This window comes from Coregonus clupeaformis, chromosome 21 (genome assembly GCF_020615455.1).
Source record: "Coregonus clupeaformis isolate EN_2021a chromosome 21, ASM2061545v1, whole genome shotgun sequence".
NCBI classification, from domain to species: Eukaryota; Metazoa; Chordata; class Actinopteri; order Salmoniformes; family Salmonidae; genus Coregonus; species Coregonus clupeaformis.
This window is the reverse complement of record NC_059212.1, coordinates 9,295,855-9,314,923: the sequence shown is the minus strand read 5'-3', so window position 1 is coordinate 9,314,923 and position 19,069 is coordinate 9,295,855. Positions and strand designations below refer to the sequence as shown.

Here is a 19,069-nt window from a genome sequence, read left to right as displayed (position 1 = left end):
GTCTGAGAGTCCTTTATGTGCCTTTTTGCAAACTCCAAGCAGGCTGTCATGTGCCTTTTACTGAGCAGTTTTTTCCATCTGGCCACTACCATAAAGGCCTGATTGGTGGAGTGCTGCACAGATGGTTGTCCTTCTGGAAGGTTCTCCCATCTCCACAAAGGAACTCTGGAGCTCTGTCAGAGTGACCATCGGGTTCTTTGGTCACCTTCCTGACCAAGGCCCTTGTCCTCCGATTGCTCAGTTTGGTCGGGCGGCCAGCTCTAGGAATAGTCTTGGTGGTTCCAAACTTCTTCCATTTAAGAATGATGGAGGCCACTGTGTTCTTGGGGACCTTGAATGCTGCAGACATTTTTTGGTACCCTTCCCCCAATCTGTGCCTCGACACAATCCTGTCTCAGAGCTCTACGGACAATTCCTTCGACCTCATGGCTTGGTTTTTGCTCTGACATGCACTGTCAACTGTGGGACCTTATATAGAAAGATGTATGCCTTTCCAAATCATGTCCAATCAATTTAATTTACCACAGGTGGACTCCAATCAAGTTGTAGACACATCAAGGATGATCAATGGAAACAGGATGCACCTGAGCAAATGGTCTGAATACTTATGTAAATAAGGTATCCGTTTTTTTTTTTATATATAAATTTGCAACAATTCCTAAAAACCTGTGGGGTATTGTGTGTAGATTGATGAGGAACATTTATTTATTTAATCAATTTTAGAATAAGGCTGTAACATAACAAAATGTGGAAAAAGGGAAGGGGTCTGAATGCACTGTATATCTATGCGAGTGTGTGTGAGATAGGACATGCTAAAACACATGCATGATGCATGGACCTGTCTGGCAAGCTCGGTCTGCTCTCTTGCCAAACCTATCAGAGCAGAGCATCAGAGGCATTGAGATGGCACGTAGACAAAGAAAGTGGACATTAACATGTCTGTTCCTGAAGGGTACCATGGGGTCGGGGGCGTTGTGCATTAAGTTACAATTCAGGATTCGTAACCTTTGGACAACCATTTTCTCTTGTATCCAGCACAAACTAGGCTGCAATTCAAGTTACATGGCCAATATTGGGCAATAGCTAAGACAGTACCTTAGAACAGAGGTTCCCAAACTTTCACTCAGGCCCCCCTTCCAGCATTGGGGAACATCCCCGCGCGCCACGTCTATTTCTATGGGCACAAGCACTGTTCATGACAAACTGTTCACATCCCTCTTGTTGGAGAGAATTTTGCAGGTTTAAAGCTTACACTATATATACAAAAGTATGTGGACACCCATTCAAATTAGTGGATTCGGCTATTTCAGCCACACCCGTTGCTGACAGGTGTATAAAATTGAGCACAGCCATGCAATCTCCAAAGACAAACATTGGCAGTAGAATGGCCTTATTGAAGAGCTCAGTGACATGCCTCTGGAAGCAACGTCAGCACAAGAACTGTTTGTCGTCATTAAATGGGATCACCATGCGCAATGCGAAGTGTCGGCTGGAGTGGTGTAAAGCTCGCCGCAATTGGACTCTAGAGCAGTGGAAACGCGTTCTCTGGAGTGAATCACGCTTCACCATCTGGCAGTCAGATGGACGAATCTGGGTTTGGCGGATGCCAGGAGAACGCTCCCTGCCTGAATGCATAGTGCCAACTGTAAAGTTTTGTGGAGGAGGAATGGTGGTCTGGAGCTGTTTATCATGGTTCGCTACAGCATACAATGACATTCTAGACGATTCTGTGCTTCCAACTTTGTGGCAACAGTTTGGGGAAGGCCCTTTCCTGTTTCAGCATGACAATGCCCCCATGCACAGAGATCGGTGTGGAAGAACTTGACTGGCCTGCACAGAGTCCTGACCTCAACCCCATAGAACACCTTTGGGATGAATTGGAACGCAGACTGCGAGCCAGGCCTAATTGCCCAACCTCACTAATGCTCGTGACTGAATGGAAGCAAGTCCCCGCAGCAATGTTCCAACATCTAGTGTAAAGCCTTTCCATAAGAGTGGAGGCTGTTATAAGGGGGGACCAACTCCATATTAATGCCCATTTTGAATGAGATGTTTGACGAGCCGGTGTCCACATGCTTTTGGTCATGTAGTGCATTTCCTTCAATTCTACACATTTTGTTATGGGGTGCAGAGAAAATTTTGCAATTTTAAAGCTCATTTTCTTGCAATTTTATACATTTTGCCATGTCTAATGAGTATTTGAGTGACTCAGACATTCAAATCTATGGGCAAAAAAACCTAGCTAAAAAACGTTAGCTGACATGATTGATCTGGACATTTCTGACAAGTAATAAATAGCTCTAAAGTATGCAATGACTGACGTGACAAGAGGAATACTGATGCACTACCCAATTTCGAAATTGCACCTTGTGCATTCTACTATTACAACTTTCAAGAGTAAGTTGAAAGCCAGACAGTACCAAAAAATAATAATAATAAATAAAAACAATGCTAAATCTGCCAACCCCTCACGTCCTAGCCCCACAGTTTGGGAACCACTGCCTTAGAAAACTATAATTCATAACAGTGTTTGAATCAAATCTTGCTAAAGAGATATACATTTTGAGACCACCCCCGACTAACACAAACTCCTGCCTGTTAAGCCAACATATCAGATTGGAAAGAGTTAATTTTGTCCCCATTTCACATCTGTGTGACTGTGGACTGGCTGTTAGTGGTGAAGATGAGGATGTTTTTACACCTTGGGGGTCAGACACAGCTAGAGGCGCTGGCACACAGCCAACCAGCCAGAGCCCTGGGAAACTCAAACAGGCCAGCCCGCATTCCTTCTGCTCACTGGGTGCCCGTTAAGCCTGAAGCGCTGTTTATCAGCCGGTGGCCCGAGGCCTCGGATATCATTCTCAAATAGGCTGGAGGCACCGATTTAAGAAATCATACTCAAAAGGACAAACCCAGTTATTAAGTCAAGTTAAACATGATTTAGGCTAGCTTGCCATGCAATTAAGCAATTTGTCATTTTAATTGATGAATGGATGGACTGACGGGCAACTGTGGTGAATTCACATGGGGGATTATGTGGAGCAATATGCAGATGTCCTTTACAAAAGTATGGAAGTGTAACCTTGTGTGGGTGGGCCATGGGGGAAGGTACACTATGTGTGAAGGGTCCTGGCTGGGACAATATCTTTTAAGCTGAAATCCACATCTGCTGAGATTGCAGAAACGTTTCACTGACCAACAGAAACATTAGGCTATAACAAGTTATTATTGACATCCTGCACCTTCTAATTGGGAAGTGAAAACTCCATACACCCTTTGAACTATAGGCTAAATGAGGAACATACAGGCCCTGCATGCACAAAAATAACCACACCCAAAGGTCCAGTGAGACAAAATTTGTCCAATCTCACAAAGACAACTCATCTCGTAGAAACATGTTAACAATAAGACAAAATGTAACCTAGAGTAACACCTTTCAATTCAACCCAAAAACAAAGGGTGTAATATGAGTCCATTTATGTCTTTGCGGAAGTTCAGCATGTGTTCATGTCTTTGAACTAAGGCCAGTCCACCCAAAGTGTTCATCATCTTGTTTGCAATTGTGTGTGCAGTGCACACTCTAGGTCTAGGCTACTTCTAAGCCAGAGCAGGACTGGAGTCGCACCAGGATATCAGGGAACTTTATAACCAAACGCTCCTGTGTCATGGCCCTCATGGCACGAGCGACTACTATTCAAAGTTAAAGGATGAAAAACGGCCAAGTTCCTTCTTCCCAAGGCATCGCTCAAGAAAATGGATATGACCTCTTCGCAAAGGACCTGTGTCTGAAGTGAAAGTGCAGCCAAGCTGCCAACTTAGACTCATTGGATCCTGATGAATTGAATATGATCATTCTCTCTAGGGCTGCAACCATTTTCTTATGAGCTACAGTCAAATGGTGCTTTACAAAGCACATTAGGGCGATTCCACGCCAATGGGAGCAGTAAATATTTTTGGTATCTCAGATTGTTCTGGCAATTCTCACATAGGCACTTCATTGGGAGGAAGGATGTTTGACATGCTTTTTACATTTATATCACAAACCATTAGAGAATATCATGATGAAAGTGGCCATTTTAGGCTCTTTTTAGACCTATACATGCCTCCTGTTAGACCTTATGATCCGTGAACCATACATGATACAGTCAACATCTTGATGTCATTATAATCCTTATAGTGTGCTCTAACATATGGAGTATTTCTAGATTCTGAAGAAAATTAAAATCACAATTTATTCAACATTAAAAATATAAATATGAATCTCAAAACTACCCTTTTCTGATTGTGTTCATTTCAAGATATACATTATATACTCTTCAAACATCACATTTCCAGTGGGTTCTCTGGTACTTTTAATGATATTACCCATTTTATACATAGAAATTGACATTATAGGTAATTAAAACAATCAAACCCATTTCTGCCATTGACCAACCCCTTCAAATGTAAAAATGTTTAACAAAAAATACTATAATGCATTCAGGTGAGAAGTTGTGGGTGGGGGGAATTTTTATAAATATTCATTTTGGGGGTGGGTAAACGTAGTTGTACCTGATCCCAACACTTTCGCACTAAAGCATACTTACCAGAAGTCCACTGGCTCTGGACAGTTAGCTCAGCGGTAAGGCGCCAAGTTCCTGACATCTATTACCACTTGCGGTGTAAGTACGAATCCCCCCATGGGGTGTAAAAAAAATATTTGAAATGTGGACTCACATTTATTGCGGTATTGTGTTTGGTAGAAAAGTGCAATCGTCACCTTAAATGAAGATTAGGGGCTTAATTCAATCGAACCCACATTTTCCAATGGTATGTTTTCACTTTCAGAATAGAAGTGCGTGGGCACGGGATGAATACTATAAATTATTTTATTTTTTATATCTGCCCCTTGTGCGATTAGAACTCAACCATTGAACTATGAGCCAATTATCTTAGCGGACTGCGCAACAAATCAGTCATAGCGGTTGCGAAAAACTACAACAAGTTCATATGACCACCATTATCATCGATTTCTTGTTACAATGGATATATCGCCAACTAAGAATATAAACGTATAATCCTCATAGCCTACAAAAACATGTTTTGCACAAAAGCACATGGATGTGTATGAAACCATATGCAAAAACTTTGAATTTGGTCATATGACTCAACACCTGGATTTGGTCTTATGTAGCAAAATTTTAAATGCGTTTTTTTACTTTGGATAAAAGTAAAGACAGGTACAAAATGGTATATCATACACTGCATTTTTTAGGAACAACAGGAAAGTAATTCTGCTTTGAAAGTTGTAAACTCACTTTTGAGAAAATGGCATTTGAATGTTTTGGTATCTAGTGAAGAGCTCTTTTTTTCTTTTCTTTTTTTTTTAGGGAGTAGATCAGATGTAATATTTCAGATAGATTGTAACTTCCATCAATGTAATTGTCTGCATCACATTTAAGTCATTTAGCATACCCACATATACATATATGTATATACACACACACGTTATATACACACCATATATATATATATATATCACACACACACAAAATACACACACATACAGTGGGGAGAACAAGTATTTGATACACTGCCAATTTTGCAGGTTTTCCTACTTACAAAGCATGTAGAGGTCTGTAATTTTTATCATAGGTACACTTCAACTGTGAGAGACGGAATCTAAAACAAAAATCCAGAAAATCACATTGTATGATTTTTAAGTAATTAATTTGCATTTTATTGCATGACATAAGTATTTGATACATCAGAAAAGCAGAACTTAATATTTGGTACAGAAACCTTTGTTTTCGATTACAGAGATCATACGTTTCCTGTAGGTCCTTGACCAGGTTTGCACACACTGCAGCAGGGATTTTGGCCCACTCCTCCATACAGACCTTCTCCAGATCCTTCAGGTTTCGGGGCTGTCGCTGGGTAATACCGACTTTCAGCTCCCTCCCTTCTATTGGGTTCAGGTCTGGAGACTGGCTAGGCCACTCCAGGACCTTGAGATGCTTCTTACGGAGCACCTCCTTAGTTGCCCTGGCTGTGTGTTTCGGGTCGTTGTCATGCTGGAAGACCCAGCCACGACCCATCATCAATGCTCTTACTGAGGGAAGGAGGTTGATGGCCAAGATCTTGCGATACATGGCCCCATCCATCCTCCCCTTAATACGGTGCAGTCGTCCTGTCCCCTTTGCAGAAAAGCATCCCCAAAGAATGATGTTTCCAGCTCCATGCTTCACGGTTGGGATGGTGTTCTTGGGGTTGTACTCATCATTCTTCTTCCTCCAAACACGGCGAGTGGAGTTTAGACCAAAAAGCTCTATTTGTGTCTCATCAGACCACATGACCTTCTCCCATTCCTCCTCTGGATCATCCAGATGGTCATTGGCAAACTTCAGACGGGCCTGGACATGCGCTGGCTTGAGCAGGGGGACCTTGCATGCGCTGCAGGATTTTAATCCATGACGGCGTAGTGTGTTACTAATTGTTTTCTTTGAGACTGTGGTCCCAGCTCTCCTCAGGTCATTGACCAGGTCCTGCTGTGTAGTTCTGGGCTGATCCCTCACCTTCCTCATGATCATTGATGCCCCACGAGGTGAGATCTTGCATGGAGCCCCTGACCGAGGGTGATTGACCGTCATCTTGAACTTCTTCCATTTTCTAAGAATTGCGCCAACAGTTGTTGCCTTCTCACCAAGCTGCTTGCCTATTGTCCTGTAGCCCATCCCAGCCTTGTGCAGGTCTACAATTATATCCCTGATGTCCTTACACAGCTCTCTGGTCTTGGCCATTGTGGAGAGGTTGGAGTCTGTTTGATTGAGTGTGTGGACAGGTGTCTTTTATACAGGTAACGAGTTCAAACAGGTGCAGTTAATACAGGTAATGAGTGGAGAACAGGAGGGCTTCTTAAAGAAAAACTAACAGGTCTGTGAGAGCCGGAATTCTTACTGGTTGGTAGGTGATCAAATACTTATGTCATGCAATAAAATGCAAATTAATTACTTTAAAATCATACAATGTGATTTTCTTACAGACATCTACATGCTTTGTAAGTAGGAAAACCTGCAAAATCGGCAGTGTATCAAATACTTGTTCTCCCCACTGTATGTATGTATGTATGTATGTATGTATGTATGTATGTATATACACACACAGCTCTGGAAAAAATTAAGAGACCACTGCAAAATTATCAGTTTCTCTGGTTTGACTATTTATAGATATGCGTTTGGGTGAAATTAACTTTTTAGTTTTATTCTATAAACTACTGACAACATTTCTCCCAAATTCCAAATACAAATATTGTCATTTAGAGCATTTATTTGCAGAAAATGACAACTGGCCAAAATAACAAAAATCAGACCTCGAATAATGCAACGAAAATAAGTTCATGTTCATTTTTAAACAACACAATATTAATGTTTTAACTTAGGAAGAGTTCAGAAATCAATATTTGGTGGAATAACCCTGATTTTCAATCACAGCTTTCATGCATCTTGGCATGCTCTCCATCAGTCTTTCACATTGATGTTGGGTGACTTTATGCCACTCCTGGCGTACAAATTCAAGCAGCTCGGCTTTGTTTGATGGCTTGTGACCATCCATCTTCCTCTTGATCACATTCCAGAAGTTTTCAATTGGGTTCAGGTCTGGAGATTGGGCTGGCCATGACAGGGTCTTGATCTGGTGGTCCTCCATCCACACCTTGATTGGCTTGGCTGTGTGGCATGGCGAATTGTCCTGCTGGAAAAACCAATCCTCAGAGTTGTGGGACAATGTCAGAGAAAAAAGAAGGACGTTTTCTTCCAGGACAACCTTGTACGTGGCTTGATTCATGCGTCCTTCACAAAGACAAATCTACCCGATTCCAGCCTTGCTGAAGCACCCCCAGATCATCACCTATCCTACACCAAATTTCACAGTGGGTGCGAGACACTGTTGCTTGTAGGCCTCTCCAGGTCTCCGTCTAACCATTAGACTACCAGGTGTTGGGCAAAGCTGAAAATTGGACTCATCAGAGAAGATGACCTTATTCCAGTCCTCTACGGTCCAATCCTTACGGTCTTTTGCAAACCTCAGCCTGGCTCTTCTTTACTTCTCATTGATGAAGGGCTTTTTTCTAGCTTTGCACGACTTCAGCCCTGCCCCTAGCAGCCTGTTTTGAACCGTCCTCGCCGTCCATCCCAGTCAGTAGAGAGTCATTTTCGCCCTCTGCCGGTCTGTAGCTTTGTTGTCCCCAATGTCTGCTGCTTGACCTTGTTCTTATGAATCGACGTCTTTGAAATGTTAAGGATGGAAGCAACCTGACGCTCACTGTATCCCTCTGCCAGTAAAGCCAGAATTGAACCCTTCTTTTCCTCACTCAACTTTCTTTTTCAACTCTTTTGGCATGGTCAATAGTTATTTTCTGATTAATAGTACTTTTGAGGTACTATTAGCACTGTTTTTGCCATCCAGCTGGTCCTATTGCAAGAGGATAGTGATGACCACAGCATTGGTTTTTATACTTTTCCTCGTTAAATAAGATTTGGTTCAGGTGATCACCTAATCAGAACCTAATTCAGTAGAATGAGGTGTGCCTGTGTTGGAATTCAACAGACACTGGAATGGCTGTCACATGTAGAGATGCTGATTTAAGAAACATTTGCAGTGGTCTCTTAATTTTTTCCAGAGCTGTATGTATGTATGTATGTATATATATATATATATATAGCTCTTTGTCTACACGCATTCAGCATCGTTCACACCCTCTTAAGCTTTAGCCCAACCCAGTCCTTCTCAAATAGTGGGGCGCGCCCCCCTGGGGGGGCTCGGAGCGATGCCAGGGGGGGCGCGTGTGACCCCGGGGAACATGCTTTTTTTTGCCGCAGGGAGTAGGGGTTTTTTGCACCGAACAAGAGCACACAGCACAGAGCAGGAGATATGAAGTGCAGATAACAAACCCTTAAGAGACACCATGGAAAAATATTTAACAGGGATGAAAAGAAAGGCAGAGAGAGACGGAGATAATGAGACAAATTCTCCCGAAAGCTAAGACGAGGAAATATGATGAAGCGTATGTAGCGCTTGGCTTCACTGTGACTACGGTGGGAGACGAGGAATCAGCACAAATTGTTTTATTCATTTTTGTTTTATAGGTCAAAGTGTTTCATATATTGTGCTCCTGAGTTAATGTTGCTGATCAATTTGAATGTATTATTATTTATTGATTATATTTTATTTTATTTTTCAGTATCAAATGGTCAAAAAATGTTTACAGTTTAAATAAGGGTTGCATTTTTTTAAAATTTCAGGCAAATTGATGCACTTTAAGTATTTTCTGTTACAATGTTAATAAAGTTATTCTTTGTTGTAAGTTTATCTATATTTCTTTCTTTTTTATTTTCTTTAATGTTAATAAGGATACAATGTTATGCAGAGGTGTACATATAACAATTTTATAGACAAATGATACTATTTACAGTCGCGGCGGAGAGTTGGGGGGCGCGAAATGTTTACTTCTTCCTAGGGGGGGCGTAACAGAAAATAATTGAAAAGCACTGGCCCAACCCATCTCGTTTTGCTCTCGGAGCGCACACCTGACTCTCTGGCCGATGATTTGTTTACCTCTGGATAACATGAAAACAGTCTGACCAGCTCTGCTGGCAACAATTTCATTAATATTTTATGCCGACTTCTCCGGACACTGGCCATATTCAATGGGTATTGTACACTTTAGCTTAAGACATGTAGCTAGCTAGCTAAGTAAACAATGAACCTAGCTAGGTAAACAACGTGTAAGATCACACACGTCACGTAACGTTAGCTAACAAGCCAGCCAGCTAACGTTAGCTAGTTAAACAACAATGAACATAGTGCCAAATCATGTCGTTACTACCCTGCATGAATCTGCTGGGATCTAACCAACCAGGTTCAATGTTTGCTAGTTAGAGCTTAATGTTAGCTAGCTAAGCAAACGGTTCTGGGATACGAATAATAATGTCATACACGTAACCTTAGCTAGGGAGCCACCCAGCTAACGTTAGCTAACTAGGTCCGTCAGAAAGTGGAGAGCAACACTTATGCAGCTCCACTACAAAAAAAAAAAAATTAAAGCCGCGTTCAACAGGATTACCAACACAGACTGACAGAAGCCTTCTATATGGCAGACCAATCCGAACTCCGAATGTCCAGCCCACTCATTATCTCAGCCAATCATGGCTAGTGGGAAGGTTGCTGTCTTTTTCTGTGGCTTAACCAACAAGGCTCGTAATTTAACAATGTTATACGTATTTACAGATGGCATACAAGTTTGGTATTAAGGCACATGAAAGTTCACATGTTCCAGAAGGCATTTCTGCAAAAAAACGCATTTTGATTTTAAAAAATAAAATAAAGTTCAAATGGCTCTCCTGTGAAGTCGTGACTTGCGACATACACCTAGTTTCCTGAAACGGGTCACATATGAGGAAATGTGCCTTACATGCTAACTAGACCAGGCATCGCGCGCATGTTGATTTTGTCCATCCACACCAGACGTGATCAGGACACGCAGGTTGAAATATCAAAACGAACTCTGAACCAACTATATTCATTTGGGGACAGGTCGAAACGAATGAAACATTCATGGCAATTTAGCTAGCTAATTTGTTCTAGGATATAAACATTGGGTTGTTATTTTACCTGAAATGCACAAGGTCCTCTACTCTGACAATTAATCCAGTTAGTTTCTAGTAATCTCTCCTCCTTCAGTCTCCTGCTTCTTCTTCAGACTTTATATGGCGATTGGCAACCAACTTTAAGGTGCATTACCACCACCAACTGGACTGGAGTGTGGACCTCAGTTCATCTTTCAATCACCCATGTGGGTATATGCTCCTAAAAACCAATGAGGAGATGGGAGAGGCGGGACTTTCAGCGCATCAGCGTCAAAAATAGAACCAAGTTCTATTTTAGCGCCTGGCTACGCAGACGCGCCAGCAGTTTGAATGAAATGCTTGAATAACATGTGTATGTGTAGATTTATTTTGTAACACAAGAGGTGTGGTCAGCATGTTACTTTGAATTTTGTGTAACATCAGTAGTCTAGTCAAGGAAGTGTCATGCAAAATATATTGTCACACTTACCAAGACCATTGCCAAATAAGGTGCGCGGTCACCTGCATTTATAGTAAGCCTTGACGTGGTACCACCCAGCACATCTAGAAGGGTGTTCATTTCATACCAAACCCCTCCCTTGAGATGACATAGAGGCACCTTGTTAAGGTGCCGCTACATCACAATTTCAATGGTAGAGTTTAACCGCTAGGGGCAAAGAGTTATGTTTTCGTCTTTTAGTAGTAAATCTATCACTTTTGCAACGAACTGTCAAAATGAAGACCAGAATTGCATTTAAATAATCCTTCCTCCCAATGAAGTTTTTATGTGAGAACTGCCAGAACAATCTGCAATACAAAAAATATGTTCCACTCCTGCTGGCGTAGAATCGCCAGTTAGGCCTACAACATTAGAAGTGATAAACATAAGGTGAACAATAGATTACCCAATATCTTAATAGCAAGATGAATAAGGGTGAGAAGAACAGCTGTACACTTACCTATGAGCGCCTGGAAAAGGTTACTCTGGAAGATGTCGATGACCCTCTGGATGGAGAGTCTCAGTTGCCAGTCCTCAGTGTGGTTAAGTTTAGTGCGATATTCCTCCAGGAGTGACAGGGCTCGCTGTGCATCTGGACAATCAGAATTTGTTAGATGAGACTATAGCCCCTGGCCACAACGCTAGCAATTTACCATTCAAAAGAATAAGCGCATCTTGACTCAAAAAGTGAAAAGTAAGTTGGCCTTTCAAATTGTAACAATATTGCTCCTGTAGCTGCTGTAAATGGTTACAATTGAAGGGCTACAATTATTTATTGGCTGCATGCATGGACTTGAAGTTGAATAGTTACATTTTGGGGCCAACATTGTTTAACTGAATTACATTTGAGTGAGATGCTTGCTACAATTGTTTCAATTTGAAGAGCTATTACATTGCTCAACTGGCTACAATGTCTTCATGTAAATTAGTCAATTAATTATTATGCTACCTTATGGAAAACTAAGGCAAGCTTGGGAAACGGTATAGCTACAGTACCTAACTAGCTAGCTAATGAACTACAGTATTTAGCAAGCTAAGTGCCCTGGAAACAACTTGGTTCTTTCTGTGGCTACTTTCCCGTCAGAACTTTTGAGGGCAACTAGTTAGCTAGCTAGTTAGGTCCTGACAATATATTTAAAGTATTTAACAAGCAACTATTTCATAATGATTATTTGCAGTTACTACCTACCTAATAACAGCTAGTTTATATTGTAAGTATGTATAGCTGACAGAGTTAGCTAGCAAGCCTAGCTAGCTACAATTAGATGAAAGCCGCTTACCTTTCTTTCGTACTGGCATGATTAGGCTGTCTCGAGACAATATGTAGCTTGCTAGCCAGCTAACTATATCACCAGTCGCGCGCAGATAAGTGTTTTTAGAACACGCGATAGAATAGAACACTTTCACTCTCCTGGTATCCAAGGGGTATGCAAATCTCTACAATGAAACCACAAGTTACGTTTTAATTTTGCCCACGAACTATCAAGGAAAATACGTTACTGTGATACAAAAAGAGAAACGACAGTAACATTACAGAGTGGGCGTTCGGGTCCACACTAAAAACGCAACCAGCACCAACGACCAGATAGCTAGTTGACAGCTGCTCTTCTTGAACCTGACAGCGGCGAAGAGGTGACTCCACGACACCACATATGCAATGGTTGGTATTTTTCTAACTAGGTCCGAATGCCCGTTAAAATCCATACAAAGTAGAGAAACGCGTGTTCAGTCGGCTAAAACCAGTCAATCCACGCATGCATTAGTGTCCAACGTCGCTTGCAAGCAGTGCGGGCTTTAAAATAACTCAAACTGCAAATCCAGTTCAGTGGCACATGTAAACTCAGCCCGTGCCTCCGCGACTTATTCACTCTGTTTCGCAAACATATCCCTCGTACAATTTCTCGGCCAATACATTTGTATTCCTTCGACTCAAACTTCTTCTGGTATCCTTCTTTTTCTTCCTGTGACAGAAAATTCCAAACTTTCTTCCAAAATGGCGTCTCGGGGTTGGAAGTAGCATATATCACGTGATTTCAAACCCTACACTTGACTGCTCATGTAACTCAAGGAAGGAGTTGAAAGGTGAGACTTGAGATTTTCTTGAGCCAGGGGTTTTCAAACTTGTCTTGCCCAGGGACCCCATCACATTTTAGCAACAAACATTTTTTAGGGTCTTATCAGTCGAATGATAATGGAAGAAGAAGCAAGCAACATTTTTTAATGATTGGGCGCGTTCAAGCAGATCACTTTTGTCAAGTCGATTGTCACTGCTTTTCAATGTGTGTTGCATTTTAGGGATAAAAATTGTCTTGACTTGTCTACATGTAGACTGCATGAACTTTACAAAAATCATGTGATCAAAGGTCATGAAGTTGACTGCAGTCGATGGCAAGTTTCTGCAGTTGCTCTTCACCAACTTCATCCTGCAGCCATCACCTGCATTGTGGGATGCTCTATTGTCAACCAATCATTAGGGTGTTTTTGTTTGACATGTGCAAACTTGACGAAACTTTGCTGTAATTCATGTATACATTGGATATATACAAATGAATGGTATATTTGAGGCTCTCTCTCTCTCACTGATTGATTGTACAATGTAGGCCTACACCAGGGATGAGCAACTGGCGGCCCGCCCTCTATTACATTTTTAGGAACTCAGTCGAGTCTCAACTTACTGTTGTGAATTAGAATAGTAGAATACACAAGGTGCAATTTCGAATTTTGGTTGTGCATCAGCAATTTTTCTCATGTTATGTCAGTCACTAATAGTCAGTCAATTAGTCCATGTCAGCAATTATTTTTTGGATTGCTAAGTTAGTTTAACTGCCAGCTATCTAAACTTGTTATCATGGTCGAATTACCGGCTGGGTGGGCCCCTATTGATTTTGTTAGTCAGTCTCACTCAGCTATCATATTAAAAACTGCAACCATTTCTCTCCAGTCTATGGCAAAATGTGTAGAATTGCAGGAAATTAGCTGTAAAATAGCTAATTTTTCTCTCCGCCCCATGGCAAAATGTGTAGAATTGCAGCAAACTTGCTTTAAAACTGCAACATTTTCTCTACAACCCATGGCAAAATGTGTAGAATTGCACGAAATTAACTCTAAAACTTAAAACATTTCTCTCCGCTGTCAAGAGGGGGGCCACTAAAATGCTTTGCTCGCAATGGGGGGTATGGATGTAGGTATGCAGACACGCGAGCAACTGCGGCCCCTCATGATGAGTTCAGATTTGTTGTGGCCCCCACCCCCATCAAAGTTGCCCATCCCTGGCCTACACACATATGATTTCAGTCTGTGAGTGTGTGATATGGGGGTTGGAGACATGTTTATTTCAACATTATAAAGAACAACTTTTATAAACAATGGCCATGTTGATTTGAGCCTTGCTGTTGGAAAACCGCATTAGTGGACGACTTTCGGCTGTCGCAGACTTCACTCCTCGACTTTCGTCTAACATCGGTTGCTTTTGCCTTACCATTCAAACTCGCCCAATAGATTTGGTAGACAGTGGACTCGTTTGAGAGGTAAGGCGAAAGCAACCGACTGTAGATGAGTCTACCGCTACTCAAATGAGCCCATAGTCTATTAGCTAGAAAAGGTATCTTGGCGGCGTGGAGAACATTTTGCTGTTTTAAAGCATATTTTCTGCAATTCTACACATATTCTTCCATTGAGATGAGAGAAAATGTGGCAGTTTTGAAGCTAATTTCCTGCAATTCTATGCATTTCGCCATGGCTAATGCTGTGTTCCTCTGCTCAAACATTATATCAAAATCAAAGGGCCTGAATGCCCGTTTTTTTGAATTTCCGATTCTCCCTGACTGTCTAGCTTTTATTTGATTGTTAGTTCTCAAAGATGGTATTATAAAAAATATATATAGTTCAATATCTTTTCTGCATGCTTTCTATCTGGTTTTGGTCGTTTTAGTTTAAGCTGTTCTTCCATCCCAAAAATTACCACTTAGATGGCCCGCCTAAGAATTTTCTATACAGAAAACCCCCTGTAATAGCTAATAACTGTAATTTCCTCCATATTAAAGGGATAGTTAGAGATTTTGGCAATGAAGCCATTTATCCACTTCTCCAAAGTCAGATGAACAGGAACAGCTAGCATGCTAAGTGTTCTTGTAGACTTCCAGTCATTGCGCTAACACTAGTTAGCATTGGCTTGTGAAACTACCTCTAACTTCCTTCATACTGGACGCAGAGACATAAAAATGGTATCCACGATGGAATTCTGTTGCAGCTAGCGAGATTCATATAATAATTATTTTTCACATAAAAGGATCCCCCAAAACATTTCCAAAAACAAATAAAATGCGGACCCCTGCAGTACCTCCGTGGACCCATAGGGAACCCCAGTTTTAAAACCCCTGAAGTAGGCTACTGTCCTCCCCACCTAATATTGGCAGGATGAAATAGCCTATGGTGGTATGAGTAATATATTTTAGTAGCATACTTTGGGATGCACTACACCTGTTTTTAAATGTATCACAGCAACTCTCATTTTGTATATCTGACAAATCAATTTGTCATTGATTAATTTATGAAAGTTTCACCTGTACAAAATTTGACATCCAATTTGACATGCTCCTATGAACTTCACATGTTGGTGCTCATGGGTCCTTTTACATGGACATGACCCATAACAAACTTTGTAATATGGTTCCGGAAACACCTGTTATCATCATGAAATGTGTTGATGAAGAATGATGTGAATTTCTCCCTTATTTAATGAAAGCGAAAAATACTATATCTTTTTTTATTTATTAAGGCATTCCATCCTAAAAATAAGCAAAGTCTTTGATTTCTGGTCAAACAGATAGAAAGGGGGTCTTAGAAAACATCTACCACAAAAAGTTTTAAAATGTATTAGAAATACATAAAAACACAATAATGTTGAATAAAGATCCCATGCCAACTAATATCATACTAACACATATTTAGTTTAGGATCATTTTTTCTGCCTTCTGTGAGTTTAAAGGCCCCCTCCAGAGGAAGTTGCCACCACTATTTCAACCTAATTCCTGTTCTAGTGCGGAAATGCTTGTTGAGTTCCACCCTCCGAATATTGATTAATCGGGCGTGCACATCTCCACCTTCCTCTGTGTGCACAGCCCACACTCTGCAATTTGTAAACAAACCAAACAGCCAGGGTCAGGGCAGTGGTGGAAAAAGTACCCAATTGTCATACTTAAGTAAAAGTAAAGATACCTTAATAGAAAATTACTCAAGTGAAAGTCACCCAGTAAAATGTAAAATACTACTTGAGTAAAAGTCTAAAAGTATTTGGTTTTAAATATACTTAAGTATCAAAAGTAAATGTAATTGCTAAAATATACTTAAGGATCAAAAGTAAAAGTAAATTCCTTATATAAAGTAAACCAGACGGCATCATTTTCTTGTTTTTCTAAATTTACAGATAGCCAAGGGCATGCTCCAACACTCAGACATCATTTACAAATGAAGCATGTGTTTAGTGAGTCTGCCAGATCAGGGGCAGTAGGGATGACCAGGGATGTTCTCTTTATAAGTGCGTGAATTAGGCAATTTTCCTGTCCTGCTAAGCATTCAAAATGTAACGAGTACTTTTGGGTGTCAGGGAAAATGTATGGAGTAAAAAATACATAATTTTCTTAAGGAATGTAGTGAAGTAAAAGTAAAAGTTTGTCAAAAATATAAATATAAATAGTAAAGTAAAGTACAGACACCCCAAAAAAACTACTTAAGTAGTACTTTCAAGTATTTTTACCTAAGTACTTTACACCACTGGGTCAAGGTAGTTTAGCTATGTCAAGGCGAAGGACCATCCACTCTCCTCCTCCCTTTTCTGCACCGGAATTGAATGATCAAGGATGAATACACAGTTAGTTTAGTGGTAATACTGGAATTTACTGGTGAAACTAGAGGCTAGCTAACCTACTCTCTGGTCCAATAAAGCTAGCTAGCTAGCCAGGTAGCTAGTTACTGGTAACTATCAGCAACTGTGGATAATTGGTTCCAAAGTTGTTTCAAGCATAAGAGTACCTGTAACTATGCTAGCTAGCTAGATACCATTCAGCTGTTTTTCAGTCGTCACTAGTTACCACAGCCACAAAGTCAGAAGGCCTGCCTACCCGACCAATCAGATGAAGGAGTGTGATGACGCGTATTCTGGCGAGAAACGCCTCATTTTTGAAATGGCATATCTCGAGTTCAAGTTTGAGGACCAAATAACTAAATACGTTCAGGAACAAGAATTGGCAATGTCACTAAAATTCATAACATTAAGAAAGGACAAAAGTTTTGGGAAAAATTGTAAGTTGTCTTTTATTTTTTAGATAACTTGTAGCTATCTATTGCTACTCTCATCTAAAATGAGCTAGCTAGCTAGCATAAGGGATTCCATTCCAAGCACAGAGTTATTCTATTTGATAGAGCAACGTTGTTAGTTTCCCTACAAGCCTTTCATTCCAATAGTAATATATCATATTCTTGACCTTCAACAGATGCACCGCCTTTGGCAGGAAAAAAACTCAGTTGGGAGAGTAAAAATATCCCATTCAATGATGTTCCGTTTCAAGTTGTGGGCCAAAGACGTATTAATGCCACCAGGGGAAAGACAGACAAACAAAAGCTAAAGAGAAATATGCTGCTGAAATTAACAAGAAGGCAGTAAGTTCAAAGACAGATCACTGTAATTTATACCATACACTTTTACAACATTAATTTTATTTTAATAATGTTGAAGTACTAAGTAACAAGTGACTTTGTGGTCACTAAAGATCCCATGGAACTTATTGCAAGAGTATGTAATGATGAGTACCATTTTAAAGTATGTATAATGTGTAATCAAACTGTATTCCTATCATGTAATACTGTGTATAAAAGTACCATGTATGTAAATTGTATGAATAATGTATACTGTGTTTAAAAAAAATCTGTACAAAACTAAAATGTAAAACAAGGTTAATTTTGGCCTCTGAGGAGGGGGGTGGATGGGCCAATAAAATAAATACAAATAAAGAGTATGTAAGTGAGGTTAGGGTGGTGAGTTTCCCCTTACACTATAAAGAGCTTTTGGTGTCTAGAAAAGTGCCATGCAAGTCCAATCAGTTATTATTATTAAATGTTTTGCCATCTTCCATAGCTTGAAGACCATAGCTGTGTTCGAATACCCATACTAACATACAGTATACTACATACTTAATGAGTATATACTACATACTATTAGTTCATTTTAGTATGCTGTAAATGAACAGTATCCTTTCAGTTGAGCGTACTAGCGCTTCGCCTGTCTACCAGAAGTTGATGCTGTTGCTATGCAACCTCTTGCTTGCTTGTTAGCATAACAAATGACTAGCTAGACATTTTACGATTTCGGGTGTGTTTGTAAATTCAATCTGGAGTGCGTCACTGAACGCTCTGGCCGAAGAGCAGGGTCGATCAGAGCGTTTTGACCTCACGACGGCAGTCAAGCACGCAAGCTAACTGGCTAATGTTGGCTAGCTATTTCCAAACACAAATGAGAGAACACCTCACTCTGACCATTTTACTCGCCCTAGCAGAGCTGGTGTCGTAGTAAATATTAAAATGTTATAGCTTGGTCTGACTAAAATCTTGTGCATGACCCATTTTAATGTTAGGAGCTTGTTTTCAATCAATGCTGTTCCTATGCAAGAACAATGGACAGAGCCAATATCTTCTCAAGGACAACACCCACGCCACAGGCCACAATCTGGTTGCTCCCCACGAGAACATACACACATTCACACACACATCTCCATGCATACGCACACTCATCCTCATGCCTCACGAGTTACGCACACACACAAACTGCACTTCCTTCTACTGGTCAAAATGGGGCTTCTACTCTGGACAGAGCAGACCCGCCTCCTACGCCTCGGGAACCAATCAAGGGACTAGAAGAAGGACCCCTTCCTTTGTGTTGCATTGTATAAAGTAATGCTGAAAACTCTGTTTTTGA

At 40.7% G+C, this 19,069-nt stretch overlaps 1 protein-coding gene across 14 annotated transcripts in view; it reads right to left on the bottom strand.

Annotated features, from left to right (window-relative positions):
- Positions 1-13,132, bottom strand: part of dlg1b (discs large MAGUK scaffold protein 1b) — a 269,133-nt gene extending 256,001 nt beyond the window's left edge. For 11 of the 14 annotated variants that reach the window (XM_045206190.1, XM_045206191.1, XM_041841516.2 and 8 more), the window contains exons 1-2: positions 12,381-13,131; positions 11,561-11,692 (exon numbers count right to left, since the gene is read on the bottom strand). In XM_045206190.1, coding sequence (XP_045062125.1) covers positions 11,561-11,692; positions 12,381-12,399 — 151 coding nt within the window. In that variant the 5' untranslated portion in view covers positions 12,400-13,131. Of the gene's footprint in view, positions 1-11,560; positions 11,693-12,380 lie in introns of all 14 variants that reach the window. The other 3 variants (XM_045206188.1, XM_045206189.1, XM_041841519.2) reach the window with 2 other exon arrangements.
- Between the last annotated feature and the right edge of the window lie 5,937 nt (positions 13,133-19,069).